Raw genomic sequence first — 12369 nt, 5'->3', positions numbered from 1 at the left:
TTTTCCGCCTTTGTTTTGCAGTATGAGTTTTCTCCGCAGACCTTGTGCTGCTACGGGAAGCAGCTGTGTACTATTCCCCGTGATGCTGCCTATTACAGTTACCAGAATAGGTAAGTCCCAAATTCCTGCATTAGTCGAAGAAACGAGATCCAGTGAGTGACAAAACAAGTTTGTCTTTTTGTAGCCTAGCACATACTAAGCAGAATGATGATTAACGTCTCGTTTCCTTTATTTCTCTAATAAATCAGCAGAAAATAAGCCTATTGATTGTCCTTCTGTGTGCAACCCTCTTGCAGATAAACCCTTTGGTTTTTTACATTGCAGCTTACAGTTCATGGTATTTATATGCTTGTCAGTTTATAGATTCTACACGGCACCACTTAACTAAAGTTGTTTGTATTTTTCCATTAAATCTGAAGCATGACTTAAAAAAAAAAAAAGGCAACTCAGGAGAACATATCTTTTGCCTTGAGAGAGTTCTGAATAAAAATGTGCAGACGTATCTTCAACTCACTGTCAGAAAGATATCAACTTAAAGGTTTATGTTGGAAAGAAAATGACTTTGTGGATCACGCCAATTAAATTGCATCTGGTATTTTTAATATGTTGGTGCACAAAATTAGAACCTGGAGAACTTATTAGTAAAACAAAACTTCTTAATTCAACTCAGTTTCATGAAGAAGTCTTCGTAATCTAAACAAAATTGAGGCTGTAGTATTGCATATTCATAGTAACTATGCAAATGAAACGTAAAAGGTTTTGTTTGAGAGTTCATGATAGGTTTGACTTCCATAATAACTTCCAGGATCCCATGAGGAGCTGGGAGGAAAAATAAAGTTACTATTTAAAATTTAGTCCTCTGGTTAATAGAGGGAAGAATATATGATTCCATCCATGTTGGTGTTCTGTTTTATTAAACAATGTTTGGAATTAATTTAAACATCAAAATGACACAGCTCTGTCATTTTTCTGATATTTTTATCTCCCCCCACTCTTAGAAAATGCATCTATAGCAATTAAGTTCATCTTCTATTTAGTGTACTTTAATTCATCAGTGCTGTAGTGAGTAACATCCATTAAAAGAAGAAAGAAAAGTTAGCTTTTAGCTTCTTTTAAAAAAGGCTACTAAATGTAAATTAGCTGTGGCTCTAAAAAACTATAGGAGGAGACATTTTTCAAGTTACAGTGTGAAACATTTTCTTGGCAGAGATTTGACAAAGCTTGAGCCATGCCAACTTGGAGGTGTACTTCACATTGCCTTTTAACTTAAGTTATGAAGTAAAGGTTGACAGCTACCACTTTTAAATTTGATCTCTCTGCACTAAGAAAATCACGTTGGCACTTTACAAAACTGTAGCATCCAATACAGATGAAGCAGTTCAGTCTTACAGACTAGATGGGGCAAAACTATGTTTTATTTTTATTCCTAAATTGCACTACTGTCTCGTAGTCTGCAGGGCTGTAGCACAATTCGGAATACACTCAAAACACCAAACCATATTTAACTGTCTGGCACTTTCATTTAGTAACCTGGTTATACAATACAGTTGATTTTTTTCATTGTGTAGACATGTAACTCTTAGGGAGGCGTGGATAATGTGGCATCTTTTTATGGGGCATTTTATGTATTAGTCGTTTATATGATGTCCTCAGGTGTATCAGATGGTGATATTATACAAGATCCTTCCATGATGGACACATTATAAATGTGTGCAGTAATGATTCACTAGTTTATTACTAAATACTTTGTTACTTTTTTAACAAAAATGGATTATGTGTCTGAAACACTTAAAAAAGATAAGGGATAAAAGAGTTATTTGGTTCAGATGTCAAGGATTTATGACGGTGAAGGAGCTGTTCACAGAAGCTTTAATTTAGTAAAACAGGGAAGTAGATTATGGATTGGGCCTTACTGATCCTATGATGTTCAGTCATCATTCATGTGTAGCAACTTTACCTGAAGACTTGCCTTGTAGATAGGTCATGTGGATTTGTTTCTTCTGACTTTATTTCAAAATTTTAAAAACATATACAAGTACTGCAAGGCATGCAGCTCAACTGGTGGTGTTTTGCACTGACACACACTGATGTAAAAAGTGTGTGTGTTTTTTCCCACAGTTGCTAAGAGAGGAGAGAACTCGTCTGTAAATACAAGATCTTGGGATAAGAATTTCAAACTGATCAGACATTTCCTTCTGATTAAACATCCAGATATTTGAATGTCCTTTTTAAATAATGTTTCTTTTTTTCAAGAGGTGATAGATCACTAGGATTGTTCTTTTAAATGCAAATTCAGTTGTTAGAATGCCAGATATATGGGATTGATAGAGCATGGATACCTTCATTTGGGGTGGGGTGGCAAGATTTTATTTGTTGACTAAGAAGTATAGTGCAGTCTCTTTTCACTAGTAATTAAACAGATGCATAGTGAGCGACGGTCTCTCCTCCAAAGAAGTTCCAATCTAAATAGACAAAAAAGACACGGTGGGAGAGGAAACAGGCATAGGGAGGGAATGGGACTTGTCCAGAGTCACACAGTGGGTCAGGGTAGGTCTACACTGCAAATAAAAACCTGAGGCTGCTCTGTGCCAGCTGACTTGGGCCCCGGGGTTCGGGCTGCCGCCCGAGCTCTGGGATCCTCCCACCTTGCAGAGTCCTGGAGTCTGGAAGTCTACGCTGCCGTTAAATTGCCCCTTTACCTGAGCCCCACAAGCCCTAGTCAGTTGGCACAGACCAGCTGCAGGTGTCTAATTGTAGTGTAAACATACCCTCAGTGACGGAGCAGGGTGTTTTGAACCCAGATCTGCAGAGTCCCAGTCCACGGGGGACTGTGTTCTGGTTGAATGAACAGCAGTTCAGTTACTTGTATTCTGTTAGGAAAAGAAACTATGTACCAAGTTATGGAAAGCCTATATTCTGCTGTGCTTATTCACGAAACAATTTCCTTGTATAATTCCCTTACCAAAATCCTAGCTTTTACCTAACCAAATAGTAAATTAGCATGAAACAAATTGTATGTGTCTAGCAAATCCGCAATAGGCTACATATCCTTGTTTTTCAACTTGTGTAGTAGACATCGTTATTGGGGATTATATAACAGTGTTATCTGAAGCCAGCATATCACAGATTAACTAAATCCTGACAAAGAATGCTCAGGCATTGTGAAACTCAGGCATTTCAGTTAAATAATGGCTAAAAAGTAATAAATCAATAGGAGAATTTGGTCTTCATCTAGTTAGTTCAAACTTGAGCTTTAAACTAAAGGAAATACATTAATTGTTCTGGAAAATATGCTTAATATTTGGATACAGATTTGAAACTTGATATTATATACACGATCAATTGCAATGGGCAATTATTTACTTAAAGTATATATGAAGGAAAATTATCTAATTTCAGTCTGGAACTTTGAACCATTAGAGATGTGTATGCAAAGATGTTTGAACCTTTCCTTGATTTGAGCCACTGAAACATAGTGCTATCTTTATTAAGAGGGATTCACAGTTATCTAAACAGTCTGCATTTGAAAAGCTTTTCATTTTCAATGTGTTACAAGAACCACATGGTTGTTTTTGTATGACTGGAGTAACCACAGTATTGTGGTGTTGCTGTAGATTTTAATCTTATAATATTGACTGCATGCATGCAAAATTGTTATGAAAAACTCTGAAAGCTACAGGCAAGTCTCATTTCTTCTGTGCAATTCTGTATTCATCATTATATATCTATAAATAGAGTATCATCTGGGCGATCTGATTGTATAGACCTTCAGAGCCTTTAGGTATTATTGTATTTCAGTTTTTTTGTTTTCTCATTTTAATTATTTCATGGGACTCAATCCCTGTGAGTTGTTAATTCGGCAGGGGGCTGTGAGCTCTGGTCCTGATCCAGCAAAACACTGCAGCATGTGCTTCTCTTCATGCATATGCACATAAGTGCTTTGCTAGATTGGGGCAGGAGTGCTCACCATCTTGCAAAATAGAATCTGTAATGGTCACAGTATGAATAATGGATCGACTAGCCCTAGAGACTAATTTGTATAATATTGCCTTTACTATTTGATTTAAGTAACATGCCATCTAGGGGTCGATCATGATTACTTATTGCTCAGTCTCATAAGTGTTTTCAGAGACTATAAACTTAATCTGAAAGTATATCAGAATTAACAATTTCCAAAACCGTTTGAATGCAAAAAAATTCAGTGGAGCCATGACCATTGATTTCTCTAGTTATAGCAGTACCTATTTGACCTAGGTGTTCAATTTGACTCTGAAAATGAGCAGCCTTACTATAAAGAAAAGAAGGTAGTTTGCTGTATCTGAGAAAATGTTAATATGTACACTCACACACACCAGTATTTATTCTGGCCAAAGTATCCGAAATAGGCAGAATTCAGAAACAAAGTTAGTAGAAGTAGGGTATGTGCAATTAGTACTCTGCCAAAATGTTCTTCTGCTTAATTTATAAAATGTCTATTGTCTATTATCAATCCCCTACAACCAAAAGGTAACAAGTTAGATCTTCTGCCCCCTCTGCATCATTCTGGCAGCTCCAAAGTCCTGCCTTCATTTAGAGAAAAAGCATATTTTTAACTTGTGTTAAAGTAATTCATGTTAACTAATGCACATAAAATCCTAGTGAGGACAAGACAGTTGCAGTTTTAACTCATGTTAGCTAGTTGAGGTAAACTCTGGGAGAAAGTGTAGGCTCCAAGATTTGGGACCTTCAAATAGCTCTTTTGCAGCTCCCTTCCTCAGCTGCGTCCAATGGTTATTGGGCACCACTGTGGAATTAAGTTCAGTTTGTTTGAATTTGGGTTGTTTTACAAATGCTTTAAAATTTACATCTTACTAGTAACATAACGGTTAGTGCCAGTCACAAGAAGAAAGTTCCGCTCAATACATTTCAGTAAGAGCCTGCAAATGACTTTGCTATCTCCATGAAAATACAGCATCAGGAAGCTGTCACCTGGATTACAGTAGTGGGAGAGGGGAGGTATTTGAATGAATGAAGGGGCAAGCAACCCTATTTATTGCTATCCTATATATTGTTGGTTCAGTGTGGCATTCTGAGTCCTATTCTGATGCCTTTTATGCTCATCACTTTTACCTATAGATCTGGTGCTGAGTACTAAAACTGCATTTCACTGTTCTGCCATTGCTGCTTATACTCTCTTCTCGCTCTTAAACCTTCATACAGCTTTTTTTACTTTGATGATCCCGTGTGGCCAGTTTTACTTCCTATGGTTGTGGCCTATATTTGTTAACTTTGTTCCTGTTTTAAGTCTTACCCTTTCCAAACATTTAGGGTTTTTTGTTTTTTTTTTCCTGTTGTATTCTTTACAATTCTGACAACTTTGGTTCCAGTTCATCTGCTACAAAAAATCTGTGTAGCTAGATTTTTTTTTTCAAATGCAGATTGTATCTTTAAGAAGTAGACCTCTCATTTACTCAACTTGGTTTACTAAATCACAGCAGTGTTTTTGCTGAGTGTCGTGGATTGGCTGACGGTTGGTCTAGTGACCCAAAATTGCAACCTGCTTTACATTCAGTTTGCAAAGCTTCATTGCAGATCTTTAATGTACTACTTTAAATATATTGTATGTATGTGCAATATATACAAAGTTGTTCACATATATACATATATTACTTATATTTATGTATAAATGGCTGGAAACTCTGACCCATAAGTGCATTTCTGTTAAATGTTTGTCTAGAGTATGGATTTGGTTTCATTTGCAGTAATATACAGTTAGCTGAGCAGTTGGTCACATTTCATTTTATAAACCAAATAACTTTTGAATCTGTAATATTTTTATAGATTTTTCAACATTAGGATTATTTCTGCCTTTGCAGTTTTACTAATACATCACTGAGTGCTTTTGGCATATCTTCCGTTTTTTTTGTTACTCTCTGTGAAAATATTTTTCAGGCTTTTTGACAGGGTGTTCTTTTCCAAGGAAACTCAGTAATTCTTACGCCTGAAATTATACAGCATTTTCTGTAACAAATGAAAATCAAATCCAAATTCTTAAATTTGAAGGATATACGAATGTAGCACTTAACAGCTACTTATAAATGATTCCAAAATTTTGAATTTGATTGACAACCTATTATTTGTTAGTACAGATGGCCTGTAGTGTATAAAATGAGACCGAATGCTAATCTGTGCTTTGCCTTGGCTTTCTGCTCTGTGTTGTCTTGGTGTTTGCATCTTACCTCTTATGTCTGTGCTGTTTGTTCCCTTCCCTGTTCTCTAATCCTGCCCTTCCCTTCCCTCTGTTCCTTTTCATTGTCCACACTGACCCATCAATCAACCAACAACGCCCCCCCTTTCGTCGTGGTGATCTGCCCTGCTCTGATTGATGGCTCCGTTGCTTGGGTGGCTGTGTAATATGATGGACCAGTTCACCCAAATATGGCCTTCTTGCTGACAGGTATCACTTCTGTGAGAAGTGTTTCACTGAAATCCAGGGGGAGAATGTTACCCTGGGTGATGACCCTTCCCAGCCACAAACGTAAGTAATCATGATTCTTCTTAATGCTACATTTAAAATAATGGAAAAGAATTGTTTTGGTTGTCTGAAATTGACCATTTGCTGCTTTTAGGGTAAATTAAGGGAAGGTGTATAGTTTCTTACTAGGAGAAGGTTTATATGGTGACTTACTGTTGTTACAGTGTCAGACGATTATCAATATTTTCTGTTTTCATTTCTTCTATTTGCCACAGTCCTTGGTAGCTGCCCATGTACTGTTGATTTCAGAGATAGCAGACACTAAAAAGTGTAAACAGAAAGCAAGTTTTAATGATTCATTGATTATTTGCATCTGCTAGTGAAACAGGGCAATACTGCTGGAAAGCCTGATCGGTTACCTTCTTGAAGCACTCATTTCATGAATGAATGCTGTAGCTTGTTTTCAGCCTGACAGACTGGCTTGAAATGAGGTGCAACAAGGCTTACAGTCAAGACCGGCTATTTTTGGAGAGGGCTTCTTTACTTACTGCAATTTTCCTAGGTTTTTTTGCATCTTGTATTGGATCTTACATTGAGTATATTTGTGTAGTAATCATAGTGCTTTTAGCTTACTACACAATTAACTAGTTTTGCTAACTGTGAAAAAAATACATGTTAAAATAAAAATGAGTGGAATTGCTTTGTCTAAACAAAACTGAATTCCCCTGGTGTGCTTTCTTCTTCAGACTTGAGATTTCAATCATTTGCTGCAATTCAAGTAATCGTGATAAGGTCTTAGCTTCATCTGATGTAATTCTGGCAATAGGAAAATTTCATTTTACTCTTTCTCTTTAGAACAATCTCAAAAGATCAGTTTGAAAAGAAGAAAAATGATACACTAGATCCAGAGCCGTAAGTATTAGGTCGTCTTTTTTTATTAAAAAGTTAACATGACTTTCTGATAATCACTGTGTAGTTGTTACAGCTACTACTTCCTTCTGTGGCCATTATTTCAGAAACGGGAAACTATATAGCCAGAGCAGTCCCCTTCCCCATCTCCACCCAAATAGGTAGCAAAATCTTTACATAGAGTTCTTAGCCCTTTGTATGGCAACTTTTAAACATATTATATTTGGGGTAAAATGTGCCTTTAATATTTTGCACTTCAAGAGAACTTTTCATTAAAATGGGGTTGCAACCCACTTTGGGGTCCCGACCCACAGTTTGAGAACTGCGTGTTAGGTTGACAGTAAGCTTGAGCAACTTTGCTCAACCTGTGTTTGCAACAGTTAGTTGAAAACTTAAATAGATGGAGGTCATAGAATACCTGTTTTTTGCAAGCAGAATTCCGTACTGCAGTCAATAGGAAATTTAGCTTAAATATGGATGACCGGTAGGACCCAGGGAAAGGGTCTAGAAAGTAAGAGTTTGGACAAAGGACCATTCTCGTTCTCTTTTGGGCCCACAACATTTTGACAGTTCCTTGTTAACTTAAGTGTATTATACACATTTTTAGATCTTAAATATAATGGCAGAATATATCCAGTTCCATTTTGGTGTGGAAGTATTTTTCATTGGTCTATAAATTTTCCTTAATGAGGTTACTGGCAAGATAAATATATTTAATTGATACCCATCCACATAATCTTGTTTTATTGTTGAAAGGTAGCCCTGTGGAGAATTACCTGCCTAACAAGCATTGACCTGGTTTTTGTCGTTTCATACTCTTTATCTCTTAGGAAATTAAAGTAGCTTTTTTTTTTTTCCTTTTTCTTCCAAGCTTTGTTGATTGCAAAGAATGTGGTCGGAAGATGCACCAGATTTGTGTGCTACATTATGATATTATTTGGCCTTCAGGGTAAGTAGCCTTAGATGGGTTTTAGCCTTTCTTCTGCAATTATAATGAAACTCTTACCTGTATAGATCCTGTTGAGCTGTTGATTTACACACAATAATTCTCTTTCAGGGACCACATATAAAGAGACAAACCACCTGTAAATGAATTTTTAATTTGGTTGTTAGTGGCTCCTTTGCATATTCAAGCTAAAATATGTAGGGAGAAACTTGTCCACAAACATTGTTTCCTCTTTCTGAATTACTTACTGTTTGTAAAAGTTGGATAATGGTAGGGGATAAATATTAAAAGAAAGATAAAATGAATGTGCAGTATTAGTTACTCATTTGGTGGAATGAGTAAACCAACTCTAAAGCATCTAACATTTTCTGAACTTGATGTACTTAAATTGTTCCTAATCCATATTAAATGATGAGACAGTAGTTTGGGATGCAAGTCATTTTTTTTCTGACTACTACTATTAAAAGTGTTTAATGGTGGATTAAGCTAGCTGGGGCTGTTTATACTAAATTATCAGCAAAAATTTGTTGTTTTACAGCTTTGTCTGTGACAATTGTCTGAAGAAAACTGGTAGAACACGTAAAGAGAACAAATTCAGTGCTAAGAGTAAGTTTGTGTGGTTTTTTTGTTCATACATTTTAGAATTTCTTCAACCTTTATCTTGCCTGTGCTCCTGCCCCAGTACCTTCCATTCCAAATCCCAGTATATATTAGGCTTGCAGAGGAGATCTCCCCTACCACTGGTGCAGCTTCACTAATGCTAGCAATATTAGGAGTACTAGTGCAACAGTGGCTGCCGTTATTTTACTCAGTGTCATGTAGACCTGCTTTTCACAGGTCTCGATCATCAGTGCCTGTGCCCTGGAGTTGCACCATGGATAGTGCAGTGGTGAGAGATTTCTCAAAGGCTAGTGTATGCAGAATTCAATGAACAGCACAGAATTCACTGTTAAGTGGAAGTGATTATATTGGATGGTGCTGAGAGCTGAACGTCTGATTTTGAGCAGTTGGGTTTTTTTGCAACATATATATGTATTTCTAATTCTGAGGTATAAAATAAAGCAGAAACTCAAAACTAAACACATAGATGACTGATTAAACTTAAACTAGTTTCCATGTAGCCTTAAAACAGAAATAAATGTCTGACATTTCTGTGCTTGGCAATCAACAAGATTTAAAATATATAAGTTGTGGAGACTCATACTGTGGTAGTCCATGCACTTCCGGTGTAATTCAGGAATGTTAAATGATCAGTTGTTTCCTTTTACAGCTCTCTCTGCTTTTTGAATTAGTATAAAGTAATAGAAATTCTCAGTTTTAATAGACGACATATTTAGTTGTCACGTTTTATGTCTAGAGCTTTTTAAATACATTCTAATTTCAAATTTTTGTCAAGCTGTAGTTGAAATATTAATTAAAAAACGAAAGCTTTTAGGCACTTAGGGCAAAATGTTCAATCTGCTGTGCTAATCTTTATTGCAGATTGCGTACACGTTAACTGCACAGAACACCAAGTGATGTCAATAAAAGTTCCATGTACAGTACAAGTGCTGAATATACAATAAGGACCAGCACTGCAGAATATGGCATTCATCGTGTAGAGAGGAAAAACAAATTAAACATTAGACACCTAGGAAATTCAGAGTTAATTTAAACAAATCCAAACATTGGGAAGTATGGAAAGGCATGCAGACAACCTTAACTTATTCCACTGTGGTGATGCCAGCCTCCAAACTTTCCTCCTTTGTTCTTTTCATATTTGAGGCCATTATTTTGAACACTGTAGTTTTGTAATTAAGGGTTTGCAGAGTAAGCAAACACCCGACGTTGTATGAAGTGGTATTTTTGGATCAAGGACATTTTTGAAGAGGTTTAAGAAATTCACAGACTGGAGCGAACATCTCTTCAGTTTGTAAAAGCCAGCGTATTGATCCGGTGATCACAACTCACTGTACTCCCATCTTCCCTCTGTTATCTTTGTTCGTAGAGGCAGTCCATGGTAGCGGAAATGTTAAAGATTGAGAAGACAATGCACTTGTACAGCTTGCACAGACTTTTGTATATAAGTTGTAACTGTTCTTTGTCAACACACTCATTTTCGCTTTTTTCATGTATGTGCCATACATTCATGAGCTAGTCTTGGGGGAGGTGTGTAAGTAGATGCAATAATTCTTATTTACTGATATTTTTATAATTGGTGGCACATGGAGTTCTGGGGTGGGATTTTCAAAATTTTCATTGGCCTAACTCGGCTTTTATTGAAGTCAATGGCAAGTTTTACCATTTACAGTAGTGGGAGCTGTTAAGCCAGTGCTGCGTGCTTTTGAAAATCCAACGCATAATGACTATTTTGGAATGATGGCCTTTAGTATTCTGTTTGTGTACTCCGGATTTTATTAAGCACAATTTTAGTCTCTGGACATTTTATGACTGTACAAACCCCAGCCATTATAAGATTAAGAATAATGTATTCTGGTGTTTGTGGTTGCTGTTGAGACTAACCTGTTATGGGTGGGTAAGGTTGTTTTAGCGTTTATTCCCGTTCGCCTCCCTCAGGACATCACTACAGAGGCAGAGTTAAGATTGTCTGAGTGCATTTCTGTACTTGGAAATGTTTGGTTTCTTTTAAGTTTATTCATAACTTTGAGTTTCCTGGGTTTTACATGTGTGTGTGTGAGAGACTATATTCTTGTAAGTTTTTTTACCCTTAGGTTACTATGCATTACTACCAGCTTAACTTTTTAAGTGGGATTTTCCTTGGTTTTTGTTACATTTTTGAAGTTTCCTGGGCACCACGCTGGAGGGGAACTGCTTCATTCCCTGGGACTCCCTGCATGCCTCCGGGGGGAGGGTGCATCTTGAAGTGGTGAGAGGACTCCCCCACACTTCTCCTTTTGCCCCAACCCAGCAAGCCTTCTACTAGTCTCTTCTTCTGTTTGACAAGTGCAGTTAGGCTAATCATCTTTGACAAGCCAAAGTTCCTCTCTTTGATTCCTACCACTTGTTGTGCCTAATTTCCCTGTATTGCCTTCTTCAGTCCTCACATCTCACCTCCTCACATTTGCCCCTTTTCTTTCCTTCTCTGATCCAAGAGGATTTCTTTAGCCCTCCAGTGACATCAAAAATAGTAATAAACAGGTATGACACCTCCCAGCAAGATGAAACTGGATTGTCTTATTTGATCCCTTCTTACTCTCCATAAGAGTTAAGGTTTCTAAATAACTTGTCTGTAGAAGGTGTTCTAAGGATTAAAAATACCTAATTCATGAATTCACAAAGAGCTGCATCTGTGTGTGAAGTTTAGAATTCTTAAAACCTACCATAACCTAAAACACATGGGCCAAAAAAGCGCAAGATGCTAGGGGACAATATAAAACACAGGTATTTTTATAAAGTGGCATATAAAGATCTTTAATCCTGCACATTCCTCCTGATTTAATTTTTTACTCTATTTGAAGCATTCCAATTTGCAAAAAAAAAAAATTTTTTATTGCTCCAATAAAAAGTTAGAAGTACACTGAAAGTAGGGCTAAATTAAACCTTAATTATTGAATTGTTACTAGGATAAAATTAACCCCACCACAGAGGCACTTGCAAGGTTCTTTGCATCACTTAAGTCCTTAATACGAGGCATTGTCACAGAAAGTCCAACTGCAAGTGGGTGGCTTTTCAGAGGTCCTGGCCAGTATAATGAGTAGCAAGAATATTGTGTGGAATCCAGTGGGGCTGGAACTAGGGATGCTGCCTCACCCCATGGCTTGAAATAGTAGTAGCAAACACCAAATACATGGTTTCCATCATCAGCACCCCAACTGTAAAAATTGTTCTGGCACCCTTGAATACCTACAAAAGCTGCAATGATGGCATAGGAAGAAACATCATGCTTCCATTCATATTTTATTGGGCCCAGGGTTCCCAATAGCATTACTTAAAAGTGTAGAGGGAGAGAGCACGGAAGTATATCTAACGAAAATACTATCTTAAAAATAAACTAAAAAGAATTTTCCGTTTAAAAAAGTTAAAATAGAAAAAGAAAATAATTTCTTTAGATTTAAAATGT

General features: G+C 36.8%; 1 protein-coding gene across 3 annotated transcripts in view; it reads left to right on the top strand.

Moving 5' to 3' along the window:
• Positions 1–12369, top strand: part of CREBBP (CREB binding lysine acetyltransferase) — a 191352-nt gene that overhangs the window by 148689 nt on the left and 30294 nt on the right. For all 3 annotated transcript variants that reach the window (XM_084640891.1, XM_084640892.1, XM_084640890.1), the window contains exons 19-23: positions 22–110; positions 6437–6517; positions 7310–7366; positions 8235–8312; positions 8848–8915. In XM_084640891.1, coding sequence (XP_084497017.1) covers positions 22–110; positions 6437–6517; positions 7310–7366; positions 8235–8312; positions 8848–8915 — 373 coding nt within the window. The remainder of the gene's footprint in view (positions 1–21; positions 111–6436; positions 6518–7309; positions 7367–8234; positions 8313–8847; positions 8916–12369) is intronic.

This window comes from Lepidochelys olivacea (genome assembly GCF_965140295.1).
Source record: "Lepidochelys olivacea isolate rLepOli2 genome assembly, chromosome: 10".
In the NCBI taxonomy this organism is placed as follows: Eukaryota; Metazoa; Chordata; order Testudines; family Cheloniidae; genus Lepidochelys; species Lepidochelys olivacea.
This window is presented reverse-complemented; position numbering and strand designations above follow the sequence as displayed.